This window comes from Schizophyllum commune (genome assembly GCF_000143185.2).
Source record: "Schizophyllum commune H4-8 unplaced genomic scaffold SCHCOscaffold_15, whole genome shotgun sequence".
NCBI lineage: Eukaryota > Fungi > Basidiomycota > Agaricomycetes > Agaricales > Schizophyllaceae > Schizophyllum > Schizophyllum commune.
The window spans coordinates 1-17,188 of NW_026089552.1; the positions used below are offsets into that span (position 1 = coordinate 1).

The 17,188-nt window shown below is 59.8% G+C and overlaps 10 protein-coding genes across 10 annotated transcripts; 6 read left to right on the plus strand and 4 right to left on the minus strand.

The window, feature by feature from the left end:
* On the plus strand, positions 1-1,392 carry SCHCODRAFT_02117125 (uncharacterized protein). The gene is made up of 3 exons (XM_050341847.1): positions 1-214; positions 265-1,180; positions 1,233-1,392. The coding sequence occupies exons 1-2, from the start codon at positions 84-86 to the stop codon at positions 1,172-1,174; spliced, it is 1,041 nt and encodes a 346-aa protein (XP_050197186.1). The 5' UTR covers positions 1-83; the 3' UTR covers positions 1,175-1,180; positions 1,233-1,392.
* A 155-nt stretch (positions 1,393-1,547) lies between these two features.
* Positions 1,548-2,276, plus strand: SCHCODRAFT_02593138 (uncharacterized protein; the record flags this gene model as incomplete). The annotated part of the gene is made up of 1 exon (XM_050343994.1): positions 1,548-2,276. One exon carries the CDS (start codon positions 1,548-1,550, stop codon positions 2,274-2,276), a length of 729 nt encoding a protein of 242 aa, XP_050197187.1.
* A 139-nt stretch (positions 2,277-2,415) lies between these two features.
* SCHCODRAFT_02454433 (DUF300-domain-containing protein) lies at positions 2,416-3,966 on the minus strand (the record flags this gene model as incomplete). Its single annotated transcript, XM_050342570.1, has 5 exons — positions 2,416-2,499; positions 2,572-3,368; positions 3,419-3,599; positions 3,646-3,757; positions 3,812-3,966. Coding segments are annotated over 5 exons (1,329 nt in total), but the record flags the coding sequence as incomplete, so codon positions are not given.
* Positions 3,967-4,378: 412 nt separating this feature from the next.
* SCHCODRAFT_02603371 (uncharacterized protein) lies at positions 4,379-5,312 on the plus strand (the record flags this gene model as incomplete). Its single annotated transcript, XM_050344054.1, has 2 exons — positions 4,379-4,490; positions 4,600-5,312. 2 exons carry the CDS (start codon positions 4,379-4,381, stop codon positions 5,310-5,312), a joined length of 825 nt encoding a protein of 274 aa, XP_050197189.1.
* Positions 5,313-6,078: 766 nt separating this feature from the next.
* SCHCODRAFT_02593145 (uncharacterized protein) lies at positions 6,079-8,042 on the minus strand (the record flags this gene model as incomplete). The annotated part of the gene is made up of 3 exons (XM_050343995.1): positions 6,079-7,724; positions 7,778-7,888; positions 7,952-8,042. The coding sequence occupies 3 exons, from the start codon at positions 8,040-8,042 to the stop codon at positions 6,079-6,081; spliced, it is 1,848 nt and encodes a 615-aa protein (XP_050197190.1).
* Positions 8,043-8,397: 355 nt separating this feature from the next.
* On the plus strand, positions 8,398-9,578 carry SCHCODRAFT_02673250 (NAD(P)-binding protein; the record flags this gene model as incomplete). The annotated part of the gene is made up of 5 exons (XM_050346669.1): positions 8,398-8,493; positions 8,545-8,826; positions 8,878-8,952; positions 9,019-9,209; positions 9,236-9,578. 5 exons carry the CDS (start codon positions 8,398-8,400, stop codon positions 9,576-9,578), a joined length of 987 nt encoding a protein of 328 aa, XP_050197191.1.
* Positions 9,579-9,726: 148 nt separating this feature from the next.
* SCHCODRAFT_02643621 (uncharacterized protein) lies at positions 9,727-13,059 on the minus strand. The gene is made up of 6 exons (XM_050346342.1): positions 12,540-13,059; positions 12,376-12,487; positions 11,835-12,326; positions 11,635-11,787; positions 10,863-11,585; positions 9,727-10,807 (listed from the first exon to the last, which is right to left on the minus strand). Exons 1-6 carry the CDS (start codon positions 13,031-13,033, stop codon positions 9,809-9,811), a joined length of 2,973 nt encoding a protein of 990 aa, XP_050197192.1. The 5' UTR covers positions 13,034-13,059; the 3' UTR covers positions 9,727-9,808.
* Positions 13,060-13,599: 540 nt separating this feature from the next.
* Positions 13,600-14,313, plus strand: SCHCODRAFT_02718165 (uncharacterized protein). The gene has a single exon (XM_050347070.1). The coding sequence runs from the start codon at positions 13,837-13,839 to the stop codon at positions 14,200-14,202; it is 366 nt and encodes a 121-aa protein (XP_050197193.1). The 5' UTR covers positions 13,600-13,836; the 3' UTR covers positions 14,203-14,313.
* Positions 14,236-15,899, plus strand: SCHCODRAFT_02673253 (uncharacterized protein; the record flags this gene model as incomplete). The annotated part of the gene is made up of 2 exons (XM_050346670.1): positions 14,236-14,241; positions 15,714-15,899. 2 exons carry the CDS (start codon positions 14,236-14,238, stop codon positions 15,897-15,899), a joined length of 192 nt encoding a protein of 63 aa, XP_050197194.1.
* SCHCODRAFT_02643624 (uncharacterized protein) lies at positions 15,548-16,949 on the minus strand. Its single transcript, XM_050346343.1, has 4 exons — positions 16,625-16,949; positions 16,250-16,528; positions 15,974-16,087; positions 15,548-15,925 (listed from the first exon to the last, which is right to left on the minus strand). Exons 1-4 carry the CDS (start codon positions 16,874-16,876, stop codon positions 15,917-15,919), a joined length of 654 nt encoding a protein of 217 aa, XP_050197195.1. The 5' UTR covers positions 16,877-16,949; the 3' UTR covers positions 15,548-15,916.
* Positions 16,950-17,188: the final 239 nt, after the last annotated feature.

The following is a 17,188-nucleotide window of genomic DNA, read 5'->3' on the forward strand; positions in this document are numbered from 1 at the left end:
ACAACGTCGCCTTGCTGATCTCTTGCAGAACCGCGGCGCGCCCTTGTGACGAGCTGGCGGCCTTCTGCGATGCACGAGTCGCCATGGATCAAGATGTCGTGAACGAGGACATCACGACCCTAGTAGACAGCCTTCTCAGGCCAGGCGGAAAGCTCGCTCGTATCTCGCATCACACTGACATTCGCGAGGTTCTATGCTGCAGAGCTGATGGAAGGTAGAGGATGCACACATTCCGTATTTTCATTGGCGGCTAAATCGTTTCAGCTTCCGCTGGATAACGTCCCTCGCTCAAAGTCTCGCCGGACTGACCGTGCCGACGAGTCGCTACGTGCAGAGTCACCTCAATAACGTCCCGGACGCGCTCGTTTCTCTTTACCAGAAGGGCCTCAACTCCATCATACCGGCATTTCGAGAAGATGTCGTTCGTCTACTTAAATGGGTTATACACACCGCAGAGCCGCTGTCTCCGGCTGAGCTTCAGCAACTCCTTCTCTTCCGTTATGCGAACGACTCGGACATGCCGGTGTACGATTCGTCTGAGGCTTTGGGCCAGGATGCGGCGGTGATCTCCCTCGTCGGTTCGACATTTCTGTTCGTCTGCGATGGTGTCGTACGCCTGGCGCACTCTTCGGTCAAAGACTACCTTGTCTCCCTTCCCGTAGAGTCGCCGTTCCGCGTGGATGAGCAGCCTGAGTTCCCACTGATGGCTCGCACCGGCTTTGCGTACATCAGCAGCGAACCTGTCGGCGAATGCCCCGATCTCGGCACACAACGCCCTCACCATCTCACATGGACGTGGGTCGTCTATATGTCGAGAGCAGACGAGCGACAATATCCTGCACTCGAGGGCGACTTCGTCAGTACACTGGTCCACATCAGGGCAAAGGGCTTAATTCATATCACCTTGCACGCCGCCATACATTTCGCGCACGCTCCGATTGTAGGCTTTTTGTGCTACCACGGCCCGGGTGGCTTCGAGGTGGACTCCTTCGAAACCATCAATCGACTACTTAGCGAGACAGCCCACCGACCTACCGAGCGATGGTCGATTTTCCCTCGAGGTTATTTGTCGGAGGAGCGAATTCGGGAGCTGCTGATCAGCGGACGGCGTTTTGTCCAAGGAAGAAGGGATAAGAGCCGAAAGGTAGTATGCGATCGCAATGGTCACACTTGATGTTAGGTAGGTAAGCACGACGACCATGGTATTCGAAGGCACTGACGTTCTCCTGTAGCTCCGCAGGAGTGTAATCAGCGTGCAGACATTCGTCGAAGGTCCCAGTTCGCCCACTGTACTGGTCAGTCTCATGTCGGGAGCGGGCGTACGCGTTATCCCGTGATTGATGTTCATTCGAATAGACAAGCCTGATACACGAAGGAAATAGCCTAGATAAATAGCTACACATGAGCGCCATCGTCGTGAGCAGTTATCATGAATAAAGTAGCACGCGCACAGCAATGAGAACAACGAGGAAAGTCCGCTCGCGCCATCGTCTATTCAAGGCGCAACCTCCAGTCCGCCAACGAGGGCCCGACGCCCTGCAGTAGCGATGAGACGCCTCATGCCCATGGGTTATCTTCGTGGTCCTCGAAAGGATCTACCACGAATCGTGGTGGCGTCGTCGTCCGCGCAATGGGCTCGACCGCCACACTCGGCGGACTCATCAGCCTTGGCGACCCGGGCGTCGGCGGACTATCCCTCCCCCCGCGCGACACGCCCTCCCGGTCTTCCACCGCCTCCCGCACCTCTTCGCCAACTTCTATCCTCGCTGACGGGCTCGCCCACCCCGGGTCGTCAACTTCGACCTCGCCGCGTCCGTCGTCGAGCCCACGGCGGTACACCCGCTGCAGCCCGCCACGGTCTTCGTCGGTCTCGACGACGAGGTCGACGGCGTCAGGCGGCAGAGGGCTACTGGTCGGCTGCTTGGGGCTGTCCCGCGGGGTGTCGTGGCTCCGGCGCGGGGTGCCGGAGCTTCTGCGCTGAATGTCGAGGCTACGTCGTAGAGTCTCTTCAGAGCGCCTCTGCCCCGAGCCGCTGCTTCCGGTCGAGGATTGTGTCCGAAGCGTGGGTGGCGAGCGTACGCCAGGGCTGCCCCGAGTCTGCGATGGTGACGACGGGCGTGCGCCCTCCCGCTGCAGCCGCGTCCAATGAAGCTTTACCTCGCCCTGGTCTCCCGTCTCCGCCTTGTCCGCCTCGAAGTCGACGTACCGCCGATGCGGGTTCTTCGCATCGTGTTGCTCATCGAAGTCCGGCTGAGCTCGTCGCTGCGTCGGCGTAGTCGTCCCCACCGCGCCGTACCCTTGCCACACCGGGCCCTCGCGCTGACCCAGCGCAGCGACGCCCCGCGCGCCGGTGAGCGGCGAGTACCACGCGCCACGCTCATCCCGCAGCACGCGCTCCTCCTCGTGCCACATCATCCGCCGCGCGGCCTCGCTGCTGACATCCACGCACGGGTAGTTGTAGTCCCCGAAGATGTAGTGCCGGCAGTGGTCATACAACTGCTCGTCCGCATCATCAACGTCGCCGAACGGGAGCTCGAAGCCCTCCTCAGCAACGCGCGCAGACGTCCACACGTCTTCGTCTGCGTCTCGGCGCATGTCTGGGGCTGCGTGCACAACGTCGGCAGCTTCAGAGGCGAGGAGAGGCGCGTGCGCGTCCTCATTGTCCAGGGCGCGGTGGATACCGCGCGTGACTGGGTTGTCATCCCGCGCAGATGCTGGGCGAGGCAACCAGTACTTGCGCTTGCCGCCCTTGCTGTAGCGCAGCCCTGCGCGAATACGTCGCTCGCGGCCGAGACCTTGATGTATGAAGCCCTCCGAGGGCTCGAATTCGCGGTAGTCCATACCCTCTCCACGCATCGTCGTCTTGAAATCCTCGACAACATCCTTGATGCCGAATGCGTCGCGTAAGGCGTAGTAGAAGGGCATGCGGGCCACGAACGCCTTCGTTTCGTCCACGAAGTCCGTGAAGGAGAAGGCGTACCAGTGCGCGATTGCAAAGAACGGCATCTCGATGCAGATCAGCGTGTCCGACAGCCCGAGGGATATCCGCTCCGCATCCGTGTATGGCCCAAGGCGCGCGATCGCGCCCGCCGCGACGAGGATGGAGATGGCGAGCGACTGCCAGAAGGAGAAGAAGAGGATGCCCTTGACGCAGAGAAACTTTGGCACCGGGCGGAACGGCTTCAGATCGTCGTTGACGCACAGCCAGAAGATGGCGAGGCAGTAGAGCGCGAGGCAGATGCTGACGTTGTACACGACGGAGACGTAGAGGTAGCCGGAGTTGGCGCGTAGGTCGCCGTCATTGTACTTGTTGCAGGCCTTGAGGATGAGCGTAGCGGTGGCGAGGATGGGTTTGACATAGACGTATTCTAGGGTGGGGTCAGGGAGGGGAGGTAGGGCGGTGGTTCGAAAGACGCACGCATGATCCCCCGCTTGAGAAAGAGGAAGGTGTACGGGTCGCTGACGTCGATCTCCCTCGTGAAGATGTTCGCGGGGAAGGGGGGCGCCTTCGGGGGCCGGCCGTGCATCATGATGAGCAAGGAGCGCTCGCCACCGAGGTAAACGAGGAGCAGCACGAAGAAGCAGTAGATGACAAATGCCTGTCCCCAGTCAGCGTTCTGGTGAGGGCATGGGTGTAGAGCGCACCTCGTATACATCCCTAATAGCGTCGATGAAGAAGGCAGCTTCGAGGGAGAAGAGGGAGATGAGGGACGCAACCGCGTAGATGGGTATCATAACCATGATTCGGACAACCATCCTGAAGACACGTATTGCTCAGATATGCGCTAGTGTAGACACGTCTGGAACGCACCTCTGGAGTGCTGGTTTCCTGTAGTTCTTCAGATGCAGATATATCGAGAATGCCGAGACCACCACGGCGACCACAGTCGACACGCCGGCAAGAACCAGCACTCCCGCTGGCAAGTGGGAGCCGGAGCCCTCTCGGTCTCCGAGCTTGAGACCCATCAGGATGGGTGAGACCGCGGGCGACGTGGAAGTAAGAAGCAAGAACGTCGAGAACGATGGCCGCAGCGCCGGCGCCGATGACGAGCTGATTTTCGTTTCATCCCAAAAAGGTTATTCGTACTTGCTTCCAACCACCATCTCCTCGGAATGGAACCGCCTTCGCTATATGCTTTGACTCTGAGCACTGCTTGTACTTGAGGATCCATTGCTACGAGAGCCCCTTCGCCCTTCTAGCAATTCTTACGTTGCTTCACGTCCCACCCGCTCACCGTTTACCATGAAGTTCTCAGCAATCTGGGGCATGCTCACCGACCTATGGCTGGCCATAACAATCGGTTTCAAGCCGACGCTCCTCGCCGTTCTCAAAAATCCCCGTCTATTGCTTCACCCCTCCAGGGTCTCCAGGTTCTTCATGGCAAGAATCTGGGAGCAGTATGGCCCCGGGACAGACCAGAACTCGCGAGCGGAGAAGGAGAAGCTGATTCGGCCGTATGCGAAAGGTGTGGTAGTCGATGCGGGGGCAGGTTAGTATGGGCTTTTGGTTGTCATCTACGCCTTCCACTGCCGAATCATCTCTCATCTACTTACCATCGGTTACGCGAGTGGGAAATGCTGACGATGAAATGCCTATAGGACACGGCGTCTCCGCATTATACCTAGACCGCAACAAGGTCACGAAGTATGTCGCGGTCGAGCCCAACCTCGCCATGCACGACTACATCCGACGCACGGCAGCAAGCGCCGGCTTCAGCGAAGACGATGGCTCTCTCGTCGTCCTCGGCTGCGGCATTGAAGACGTAGCAGCCATATGCGCGGCGCTCCGATCCAATAAAGCTGCGGACACGGACGAGCGCTCTGCAGATACCAATGCACCTCACGCCAACCTAGCTGGCCCCTGCGCCGACACCATCATCTCCGTCCTTACCCTCTGCTCCATTCCCAATCCCCGCGCAACCATCCGCGCCCTTGTGCACGGTCTCCTCGCGCCCGGCGGCACATTCCTGTTTTATGAGCACGTCCTGAGCCACCGCGCGGATGTGGCGTGGTGGCAGCGGTTTTGGGCGCCCGTGTGGCGGGTGCCGTTCGATGGGTGCCGGTTGGACCAGCCGACGCACTTGTGGATAGCTGAGGCTGGGGATGTGGATGCGTCGCAGGCGGGGGACAGAGATGCGTCGGATGCGGATGACGATAGTAAGGGAGGAGCAGGAAACGATGGCAAGAGAAGATTATCATGCGAAGGTGAGGGCGGAAGCCTCTGGGCGATCCAGGAAACGTGGGGGAAGGAGGGCGAGACGGAGGATACGCTCTTTTGGCATCAGGCAGGGCGCTTCGTGAAGCGCAGCTAGCATGTGTAGGGATTTCTTAGCTCGAAATTCTGTTGGTCTGTACACGAAACTATCACTCATACTTCTTTTCGTTGCTTTCTTTGTCGATGGACCAGGTGGCACCGTGGCAGACTGTATATGTGAGAGACCTGGTAACCCAAGGAGCGCCGCGTCGTCCTCTGCGGCTTCTCAAAGTCCATTATAACGATTTGGATGGGCAGAAATGAGGACGGGATGCGAATTAGAGCTGAAAAGACTGAAAAGAAAGAGCCAACTTGGGTCGGGAAGTATGGCTCATCCCCATTGGGATATTACTTAAGCCGAGTACATTCAAACCCTCCGGGTCGTCTACGTTGTGCAAGGCGTTCATGGTGGCTTCAGCACCTTGCAAAACGATTTACTCGAGCAAAAACCAGCGACGTCTGGAAACCCACGCCACCACGGGCTGCTTCATGGCCGTTGTCACAACCACAGCTCAGCGTTTGGCGGCAACCAACGGAGCAACGCGCATGCCCAAGATTTACTGAGGAGTCGACAAAGGATGAATACTCGGAAGCCAGTACACATACTGCTCGAGATTCCCCTTGCGGTACCGTCTTTAAACGACCAGGACACAGGGGAGTGATGGGACGGCGGATCTGCGAGTTGCAGGTGCGTCCCCTCTCGAGTTTCTTCACGATAACATACACTCATACTATGCGATACGTAGTGCGCGGTACAATTATAATGAGGGCAAGGACCTATACCAAACGTCCAGCCACGACCGCCGTGTTCCCATCCTTCTACGCTAAAGGCCAGGCTCCCAGCAAGTCACTCCTACACCCCTCTGCAGGACGTACGATTCGCCCTCCTCAAGCATCAACGTGGAGCAGAGCGTCAGAGGGGTCTGGACGAACACATCCTCCAGCACGGCGGGCCCTTCCTCGCCCAGAGCGCCGCACCGGCTGTCAATGATCGCTCTAAGCGCTTCCTCCGCCTCCTCGCCCCACCGCAACGCTAGGTTCTCCAATCCGACGCTCTTCAGCCCGACGCTCTGCAGCCGCGGCAGCAAGTGCCGCCCCTCCCCCCACACAAGCTCCCTCAGCAGGCTCGCGCGCACGACGCGGCGGTTGCGCCGCCGGTGCTTGGAGGCCGCGAAGCCCTCGATGTCGATGCAGAGAAGGCCCGGCATCGCTTCCAGCAGCCTGTGGAAGCACCGTGCGCTGAGCTGCTCGCAACGCTCGGCGTAGAACTCCCGGAGCCCCCGCCCGTGCTCGCGCGTCACGACGAAGTCCTTCGCGGCAGTCACGACTTCGGGATCGCTCAGGGTCAAGCGCAGCTCTTGCAAATTCGGGGCGTTGAGGCAGGCGAGGAGGATGCCAGCGCTTTCGCCGAAGTCTATCTCGCGCAGTTGTGGCAGGCTCACTACTTCTAGGGGTAGTGGAACGACGTCGTAGTCCTTGAAGTGCATGGTCAAAGCGACCAGCTGCTGGCAGAGCGCCAGGACCGGCACTGCGCACGCAGCATCCACGACTTGCTCCTTGACATTCAGGACCGTGAGCTGGTGCCAGGGAGCCACGAAGTGCTCTATGCCGCCCAGATAGGTCAACCCGAGGACCTTCAGCTCGGGACCATCGATCACGTGCGGCAGGAGTTGTGGACGCCAGCCGACGCCGTGAAGCTCGAGCCATGTTGCTTTCCGGAGCCGCAAGTCGATGCCTTCGAAGCATCGCGCCTCCGTGAGGTCCATGTACACATGGTCCGCGCTCTCTTCGATCGGCTCCTTCAGCTCCAACCACTGCTTGAAGGTCTCATACTCCCGGCTAGAGCGCTGGACCTCGATGTACACGGGACGGTGACGGGCAAGCCTGGCGTGGGACGCAATGATGCCCCCGCGGCATTCGGGCTTGCGGAAGGCCCTCGTGAACACGGTCGTCGCCCACAACGCGCTCATGGCCATCGCCGTGTCGCGCCAACGGCTGCAGACACTGGCGATCGCGGCGCGCGCCCACATCAGCGCATCGCCGTCGCCGTCCTCCTCTTCGGCGCCGATGGCATGCTCGAAGATCTCGCCCAGCAGCTCCATCGGCAGCCTCAGCACTGGCGCCAGCAGTGCGTTGTACAGGCAGCTGCGCACAAATCTACCCCTCGCGCGCTTGCGGCAGTAGGCCCGTCTCTCGGGCGTATCCGCCGCTACGGCGGCGTTGTGCGCAATGAGGGCGTGGTGGCGATTGTGGTCGCGGTGCACCTGCACGCTCGCCGTACGCTTGGGATCCTTAGGATGCTCGCCCCGCCTGAGCTTCTCCAGGAGATCGCCGTTGGCCATCGACTGCCTAATCTGCATCGGCAGCGGCAGCGACTCATCCCTCTCCTGGCTCCACTCCTTCCAAGTGGGACGCTCGCCATCCCTCGACGGGCGGTATATCTCGCCCCCATACTCCGATTCCAGTACTTCTGTCGATACTGGTCAGTCCTGAGGCTTCTTCATGCATACGACGAATACTCACCCATTGTGCAGGTAGCTAATACTGCTGTACGTGTGCGCAATGCAACAAACGGTACACGAATGTGGACGTGAGGGAGAATGAGCAGGATCAAGAAATCCACGAGCGCGTCGACTGTCCCATCAAAGTTAGGTCTAAGCGCGCGTTGCCACGGTGATTACCCTCCATCTACCTTACGGGGATAGCTTCGGCCGAAGGGCGAAAATTCGACTTTCGCGCTTTCCTGCTTCGTATGACCTCTGGTCTCGCTATAGGACACGAAATGCATATGCGACCTATCCTCCCATGCGATGATCCCTGGACCAAAAGCGAGGAATGGCTCAAAATCGATCTCCCGATGCCTCGGGGTTGGGCTTGGCTTAGTCAGCACGACTAATCGCACCCATATCCCGTGGTACGGTGTCATTGACCCAGTTCCTCTATGGCAGAAGGAAAGGACCTCGCTGCGGTGGTATATTATAACTGACGGGCCTGCCTTCGCCCGAAAGGACCGGGGAAATTTATGTGAAGATCATAGTAGTTCGCGGGTCCCCACAACCGTGCCTCCGCGTATATAAAGACTGGTGAGTATTCCCTTCCATCGCATACCGGTGCAAGATCACTCAGAAATCTCTACCCTCAGCATGTCGAATGATAGCAAGCCTCGCGTCGTCGTTGCAGGCGGCACTGGCGTGACCGGCCTCAGCATCGTGGACGGGCTTCTGCGCTCTGGCAACTATGTATGTATTCGATCTTCCCGCTCTCCGCACCAAGACTCACCCCTTCCCCAGCGCGTCGCCGTCATCGTGCGCTCTCTGAACAAGCCTGTCGTGCAAGACCTGAAGAACCGCGGCGTCGAGATCCTCGTCTGCGCCGATTACAACAAGGCGACACACGCCGAGCTCGTGCAGCTGCTCGCCGGAACCGACGTACTGATTGCCACTGTCCACGCGTTTGTGCTGGATGCACAGCGTCCTCTATTTGCTGCCGCGAAGGAGGCCGGCGTCAAGCGCGTCGTCCCGGATGACTTCAGTGCGCACACTCCGCCCGGCGTCATGCTCATGGCCGACAAGGTAGGATCGTCCAGTCACTCTTGGATGCGGGTTTCTGACCAATGGCCATAGAAACACGCCATCCGTGACTACGTCCGCGAGCTTGGTATCGGCTACACGTTCATCGAGGTCGGCTTCTGGTATGAGGTTCGTGCTATCTGACAGGTCATCACCAGTTACTTGCCTCTTGCTGACTCGGATATTTGCCTCCAGTTCGTGCTCCCCTTCCCGCCCAGCTACGCCGGCCACCCCTACGCCGACCTCAGCCACGACTTCAAAGGGCCCGGCAACGTCCTCCTCGCGGTGACCGCGTCGCAATCCATCGGCGACTTCGTCGCGCGCATTATCAGCGACCCTCGCACGCTCAACCACACCGTCTTCGTCTGGGAGGACCAAGTCACCGAGTTCGATCTCTTCCGCATCGCCGAAGAGAAATGCGGCGACCCCGAGGGCCTGCGGCGCATCACCCGCAAGATCTCGGCAGAGGAGATCCAGGCGAACATCGACGCGGGCATCGCGGGCGGGAGGCGACGGCGGGCGTGCGCGCTCTGAACGAGTACAATCGGTCGCTGTATGTACGAGGGGACAATACGGTCGAGAATGCGGTAAAGGACGGGGCCCTGAACGCGAAGGAGCTGTACCCGGATATGTATCCGAGGAAGAGCATCGCCGAGTTTGCGGAGACGTGGTACCCGAACCCGCCGTACCCGTACCCGGAGGAGTCGATGGAGCAGTTCAAAACTCTCAAGCTCCCTGCGAAGAGCAAGGATTAGCATTGTATCAGATCCTAGAGTACATATCCTCTGTATAAGCAGATCGCATCGTTCGTACACCAGAAATCGGAACCCTCCTATACATCTTCAATATTGCTGCCATTCCAGCCTTGTTTACGGCGCGGCGTACAGCTCATGTTGGTCGGTCAATGTGTCATCGCGGAGAATCGCATTCCTTCTACAAGTACATGATATAAGTGTAACATTTAGTTTGAAGCTTGCGCCTCTGCTTACACGCGCTTGCTCTCCGGAGGACCAAGATAGCTCTCCAACAGCCCACCGGTATCCACCACAATCTTCTCAAGCAACACCGCCGGCCCATTGGCCCAATACTCCAGCGTATGCGCGCCCGACGAAGAGTTAAATGTCGCGTTCCGCGTCCACACCTGGTCCATCACCGCGTCCGTCCACCCGTCCGGGAGGTCGCCGGCACTCGCGGGCTCGGGGATGAGCCGCGTTGCATTCGGCGTCGAGCCGTCGAACGACAGTGCGTACTGGAACGGCGCCTCCGGGTCCGTGTCGAGCGCCATGGTGAAGTAGAGCGTGACCGTAAGGTTCTGCGTACCGCTGAATTGGTAGAAGGAGTATTGCAGGGAGGGTGCGTCGCCCGGAAGGCTGAGGTTCCGCCCGACAGATGGACCGAGCCCTATTGCGCCGCTGCCGTTGATGCTTCGGGAGAGGAAGGGGTACTCGATGCAGCTAGCCGCGTCCGACGACGAGGTGTAGTGCGCGGCCTCGATGGAAACGTAGCCGTCGGCCTCCACGAAGCCGCTGAAGTCGCCTGGCAAGGAGACCTTGCTGACGGGGAGATGCAGCTCCTCGTACGAGCCGTCGCTGCCGTTGACGTAGATGAGGGACGTATCGTTGTAGCCGTCGGGAACCGCATCAACGTCCACATGCACTAACACTCGCTCGTCCCAACCGTTCGCGGCCGACACGTCGCCCTCGAAAGCGGATAGTGATACCCATGGCTGCTCCGCCGAAGCTGTCCAGTGCACGTCCTGACCGCCTCGACCGTAGACCTCGAACCACCGCGTGGGCGAGCCGTACTGCGAGACGTTCGTGAAGGTGACGCCGTTGACGAGGTCCTTGCGGGACGGCTTCGCCAGATTGTCGCCTTCGTTGAAGACACCTGGGTATGGCTCGACACCGCCCTCGACTGCCACGCCAAGCTGTCCAACTGCAGGGTACGAGTCTTGTCGGAGCTGAACGTAGGAGAGGCCCGTAATCTGACGAAGGCCTCAGAACAAGTTCACACTTGAACAATGAACACGATCCACTCACCATATCCCGTATCGGTGCCCGCCACAGCCCTTGCCGATACCCATAGTGCGTCTGCCGCATCATCTGGTCCCACCGCCCGTCCAGCATCGCGTTCCACTCCAGCTGCAAGTCATAATCCTGGCCGAAGTAATCCAACGTCTTCCCCGCCCAATCATTCGCCGAGTTGCGCCGCTGTCCAGCGAACCACGCGTTCTTCCCCTGCGCAACGCGGACGTTGTTGTAGATCAGCGACGCCTTGATCGGGTGCAGAACAAGCTGGAAGAACGACGGCTGGTACGCCTCATCCAGCTGCTCGTTCAATGCCTCGGCACGCTTGCGCAGCGCCTCCCACGCCCCGAGCACCCGATCCGCCTCGTCGTAGTGGATGACAGAGAACGTATCGCTCTCGATGTGCTCGTGCTTCCTCAGCCCCATCAGCCGCGAGTACGCTAGGAGGATATCCGCGGCCTCATCGGCGTGCTCCTCCGGGAGCTCGCGCGCAGCATACGCGGTGAGCCACTGGGTAATGCTGTCGGGCGTGATGGACGAGACGTTGTAGGCGAGCGCCATGATAAGGCTGAGCGGTGTCTCCATGGGCTTGATGTCCGCGACGTTGATGACCCAGATGCGGTTGGCGCCGCGCGCGTGGGCGTTGGTGAGCTGCTGGTGCGCCTTCCCAAGCGAGTTGGTGTTGAGCCACTTGTAGGAGCGCGGATCGCCGACGTATTCGCAGTGGTAGTAAATCTGGAGAGCGTCGGTCGTCACAACGCAAAGGCAGGTCGACTGCACATACCCCTGTACCGCCCGACCTCTGCAATTCGTCTTCCCTTGGTAGCCTTCGGATATTGCCAAAGTTGTCGTCGCTGAATAGGAGCGTGACATCGTCGGGGATTTCGAGCCCCGCCTCATAGAGTTCCTGCACTTCTTTGTATAGTGCCCACACTTGCTGGTCGAGGGTCAGCGCCGTCGATGCACCGTAGGCCCCGTCCTCACCTTGACCGCCGTCTCATTCCCATACGTATCCTTAATGATACTCCGCTGCGTATCAATCACCTCCTTCAAGATCGCCATCGGGTCGTCCCCCGACAACGGCGCATCCTGATCGCCGCGCATCCCCAGCGTCAAATAGCTCTCATACCCTTTCGCCCGCGCCGCGCCCGCCTCGAAGAACGTCGTCACGTTCTCCTGGTTCTTCTCCCAGTCCCAGGTCCCATTCCCCGACGTGAGCCACTCGTTCGTCGCGCGCTGCATCGGCTCGTGGTGCGACGTCGACACGACGATGCCGTACGCGTCCGCGGTCTGCTGATTCAGCGGGTCGTCCACGAAGAAGCTGTTCCCGGGCGAGGGGTACGAGGGCCACATGGCGGGCCACAGGAAGTTGGCCTTCATGCGCAGGAGCAGCTCGAAGACGTGCGCGTAGAACGCGGCGTTGTACTTGGGCCCGAAGTTGTCGATGACCCAGGTGTTGAGCGCGGGGGATTCGTCCTGGGTGGGGGTTAAGGAGACGGTGCGAGGTGAAGATAGAGGTGCGCACATTGATGAAGAGGCCCCTGTAACGGACGCTGGGTTCGCCAAAGGCGGTCGTCGTGGGTAAAGCGTAGATCGCATCGTGTTTCTTGGGGACGATGTCCGCCCACCAGTACCACCTAACGCCCTGATCAGCATATACGCGTCACAATCATACACCCTACCACATACGGAGACACTCCAATCTGCTCGCTCAACGTATACAGCCCAAATATTGCGCCCCGCTTGTCGCTGCCGGCTATGACCAGCGCGCGGTCGGTCCCCTCAAACGGCGCGTCTACAACCGAGACCACGAACGACTCCCACTTGCCCTCAATCTCCGACACATTCAGCTTCTCCGCGCTGATCAGGCTCTGGATGACCGCCGAACTATCGAGCGAGCCGACGAGGATTAGCGCGGTGCCGTTGCCCGGAGTGGGGATGTCGTCCGCGGTGGCATTCGCGGTCTGCCCCCGCGTGCCCGTGACGCGCTCGAAGTCGTCCGCGACTGCGTTCGCGGCGATGTGCACGCCGATGTGGTCGTCGGCGTCGACCACGATCAGCGGGCGCGTAATATCGAGGCTCCCATCGCCCGCGTCGAAGGATACAATCGGAGGCTCGAAGAAGGCATGCACACCGAGAGGGCACGCCGCAAAGAAGAGTAGCGCATGTCCTAGAGCACGCATGAGTATGAGAGGGAGGGAGTGCGCGAATGCACGTACCCTCAACATCGACGTCGGTATTCAAGTATCCCCTCGCGCGTTCTCATGCTCGTCGCAGCGGCCCGGGATCGTCGCAGGTGACCGCGAGATGGAAGATTCGTGACCGCAAGGAATGGGATTCGTGACGCGAAGCGCCTCGGGGGGAGCGTCATATGGCCATTCGGACCTCTCCACCGAGCTTCCACGACCGCAGAGTGCGTGCGGGGGCGTGTTCTCTGAGGTGGGGAGGATAATCTGTCGGCCAGGATAGTGCCAGAAGGAGAATGACGACAACGCCGACTGCCTGAGACCATCGCCTGTTCAGTTCAGAATTGTACCCAGATGATGATTGAGGGTGTTCAAGTCGGGTCGCCCGAGCCGATGGAAGTCGAAGTGCGCATCGAGATTGACGTTGAGGGTCAGATCCCGACGCGGCGTCGCCACACTGTTATGTAATTCATTCCGTGCAAATAACTTACCCCAATCAACGCAGCGCGGCATACAGGACGGAGATCGGGGAAAGAAGTCGCACGTCCTAGACTGAAGACGATGCGCCTGCCGCTGGAGTTGAATGGGCGGTCGGATCGACGTCCCGTGGGCCCAGTCTTCTTGCCTTGCCCCGCTCGTCTATGCACTTAGCCCGCTGCGTAGCCTCACTCGTAGGGTCATCACGCAAGGTTTCGCAGTCGAAAGGCGACGCGGGTGTGGGTCACGTGCGCGGCGGGTGCCAGCTCGCACCTCGCCGCGCATGAGCGCCTCAAGCACCGGCGCGCTCCGAGCTGGGAGAGATGCGGACGAGGCGACAACCCCCGAAGACTAGGAGGCGCAGCCGACGCGGAAAGCCGAAGGTCGGAGATCTTGCTGCTCGGATCGAAAAGGCCAGCGGATCGAGGGACAGTCCCCGAAGAAGTAGGAGCTGCTGCGACGCGCAGACCGAGATCCGCTGGTGTTGCTTGTCGAGTGGACTGGGCCACGTGCATTGCTTCGGCGCTGGTGACTCGACGACAGGCCCGAGGCGCCGAGAAATCGTGCTGCCGACGCGAACCACGCCAGGCTTGGGCACGGAGCGGCCCCCGATGCTCTTGAGGAGCACGCTTGTGCGGGAGGTGCTTCAAAAGTCCTCTTCCTGGTGCCGACACGATTGTTGCTGCTGAACAAGATGTCGAGGAAAGTGTTGTTATTCTGCGATGGAGGTCAGTAGGGAAGGGATAGCCCGTGGCGCGCCATTATCTGGCACTTCCTCCCGCACTCGTTGTGCGCCGAGGTTAGTTAAAAGTCAAAACACACGCAGCTGCGACGAATATGCAGTTTGTCGTCTAGAGCAGCGGCTAGCTGCCATGTGGGTCCGAATCGAATGACGCACGACGAAGAAACACGATGAAATACAAAATGCCAGAGCATTCTTCCATGTTGCTCGTGCAAACATGGGAAACGACGACGCAACGCAACGCAACGCGAGAGATAACGCAGTGCCGAAGCACTCTTCCATGCGGCCGTTGCTCGTGCCAACATGGGAAACGACGACGCAACGCAACGCAATGCGAGAGATAACACAGTGCCGAAGCACTCTTCCATGCGGCCGGAGCGGACATGGGCAACGCAGGGTGACGCGAAAGTAAAAGTGGTCATGAACGGACGACACGGACGCATGGGAGGGGATGGACGCGCGCTTGCTCTTCTAGAGGACACAGCGTGCGCCGAGTGGTAGGGACGCCGCTCCTTTGAGGTCGTACGGGTCGTACAGTGACGCGCATGACGGGGGCAAGAGGCGCTCTTGCGCTCTGACTGTGGAGGGCTTCGCACCATCGATGCGCATCAGCTCTGGTTAGGTATGCGAAGCGGCCACACACCGCGCGTCCGTTGCTCCGCTAGGACGCTCATTCGGGGCCGACGCGATCCGTAAGTCTCCCGATCCTCTAGGAGGCCGTCTTGAACCGTGGTGACGGTGCATACCGCGGATTGTTCCCGAGTAACGAAAAGAAAAGACGACATCGTCGCTGGCGTAAACGCGACGCGACGCGACGCTGCCAGCGACGATGGTGGGCAGAGGCAAGAGGCGGCGGCTCGGCCCGGGCACTCCTGCACGTGCATAGACCTATTCTGCGGCACCGCTCGTTCCTCGTTATGCCGCAGATTGTCAAGATTACGGACTCCTGAGGGTATGGTATATGCGATGATGCGACCTCAGGTGAGCGTAGATGTCTGCCTGGTTGCTGTCCGGTTCTCATCAGATTCTTTTCATGGTCTTGTGCTCGCATAATTCCAATTGGCTTGAACATGGAGGTGCAAGCCAAGTGACGAGCAACGAGCCGAATCTCGAAAGGAACGCGACACGCGTGGCGCACGCGCTATTGACAAACATTGACACTTGTTTACTTCCAAGGATCAGCCACCCGCGCGTCCGCATTCCGTATTACGGAAGTTCGTCCGCTACGCTTCCCCAGTTCCACCTAGCGTGCCTACCGCGAGTCAGGGATTGCAGTCAGACGTCCAAAGCCTAACAGGTTCAAAGAAACAAATCATTCAGGCGAATATGTACGGTTACAGGGAACATTCGGACGCAGAATAGTATTGAGACAAATATTCGAGCGCACGTATATCGAAAGCCAAAGCGGCCGTCGCACCAGAGCAGGGTGTGAGGTCCGCAAACTTCAGCCATATGAAGCCCGCAAAGGAGCCATATGAAGCCCGCAAAGGGGAGAAAGCAGTAGTCGCGTACAGACAAAGAATAAATCAGACAGACATGGAGAAGCACAATCGGAGCACTGACAGAGACTCAAAGGAGACGGTCAAAACACGACAGCGAGCAAAGTCCTTCACGGCCGCTGAAAGAGGTAGTGGCCGTGGATGAACTGTCGATGAGCGACATTAGGACGCCTGTTGATAGAGGTAAGAATGACGTCGATGGACAGAGCTTAGTCTCACCTCAGCAGCAGGGGCATCCGTAGTTTGAGCCGCATCGGCCTGAACCTCATCCTCATTCTCCTCGAGAATTGTCTCGTCAATCTTCGGGGCCTCCTGGCCTTCGATGGCTCCAACCTATGTGAGCATTAGCACGTTGCGCAGAACGGAGGGCTATGACGCAAATGGAAAGGGGGGGGGGGGGAAATCGACGTGCTTGAAGGTGTTGCAACGCATTCGATAGGTATGGGTGGCAGCGGGTGGCATGGAAAAGAGGAAGTGATAGGAGAATGTACGCACCTTGCTCTCGGGCTTCTTGGAGCCAGCGCGCGAGGCAGGCTTCTTCGATCCGGCACGCGACGGGGGCTTTGCAGACGCAGCGCGCGAGGCGGGCTTCGCAGATGCCTTGGACGCAGGCTTCTCCGCCGCCTTGGACGCGGGCTTCGCAGACGCGCGCGACGCAGGCTTGGCCGACGCCTTGCTCGCCGGCTTGGTAGCCTTACTCGCCGGCTTCGCGGCCTTGCTCGCAGGTTTCTCAGCAGCCTTGCTGGCCGGCTTCGCCTTGCTCGCGGGCTTGCTCTGCAGGAGGAGGAAGGGGGCACACAGAGAGGGGCAGGGGGGAACGCACAAACCAGTCAGCGGGGGGCGATCGAACGGGGGGCATCGCGCACGCACCTTCTTCGCGGCAGGCTCGTCGGCGGCGTCGCCGTTGGTCTCAGGCTCCTTGCGCTTGCGCCCGCGGCCCGACTTGGGCTTCTCCGCGTCGTCCCCCTCGGCGCCGTCCGCCTTCTTCGCGCGCGGCTTAGCGGCCTTCTTCGCGGGAGCGGGGGCGGGGGCAGGGGGCTTGGGCTGCTCCTTGATGCGCGACGAGCGGCGGGGTTCGGGGGCTTCGCCCTCGGTCGTCGCGGCTGCTTTGCGGGGCGGCATTTTGGGGGGATAAGAGTTTAGGGGTGAGGGGGAGGGGCGGGGCGTCTCAGAGGGAGGAGATGAAGGTTCTGGCTAAGAACGCGTTGGTGCCAAACAGACATCAACAACTTGTTTGGATCGCGTCCACGTGACTGCATTCGGTGACGTCAATCAACGGCCGGTGATTGGCCGGCACCGGATCCCATCCCGGCCGAGCATCGCGGGAGAAGTTCAACTTTCTTTTGAGCGTTGACCGTGAAAGTCAACAAAGAGTTCTGTGTCATCCAAGGGATATTCAGCGGAAGGAAGTAAGAAGCTTCCTTGAGGGATTCC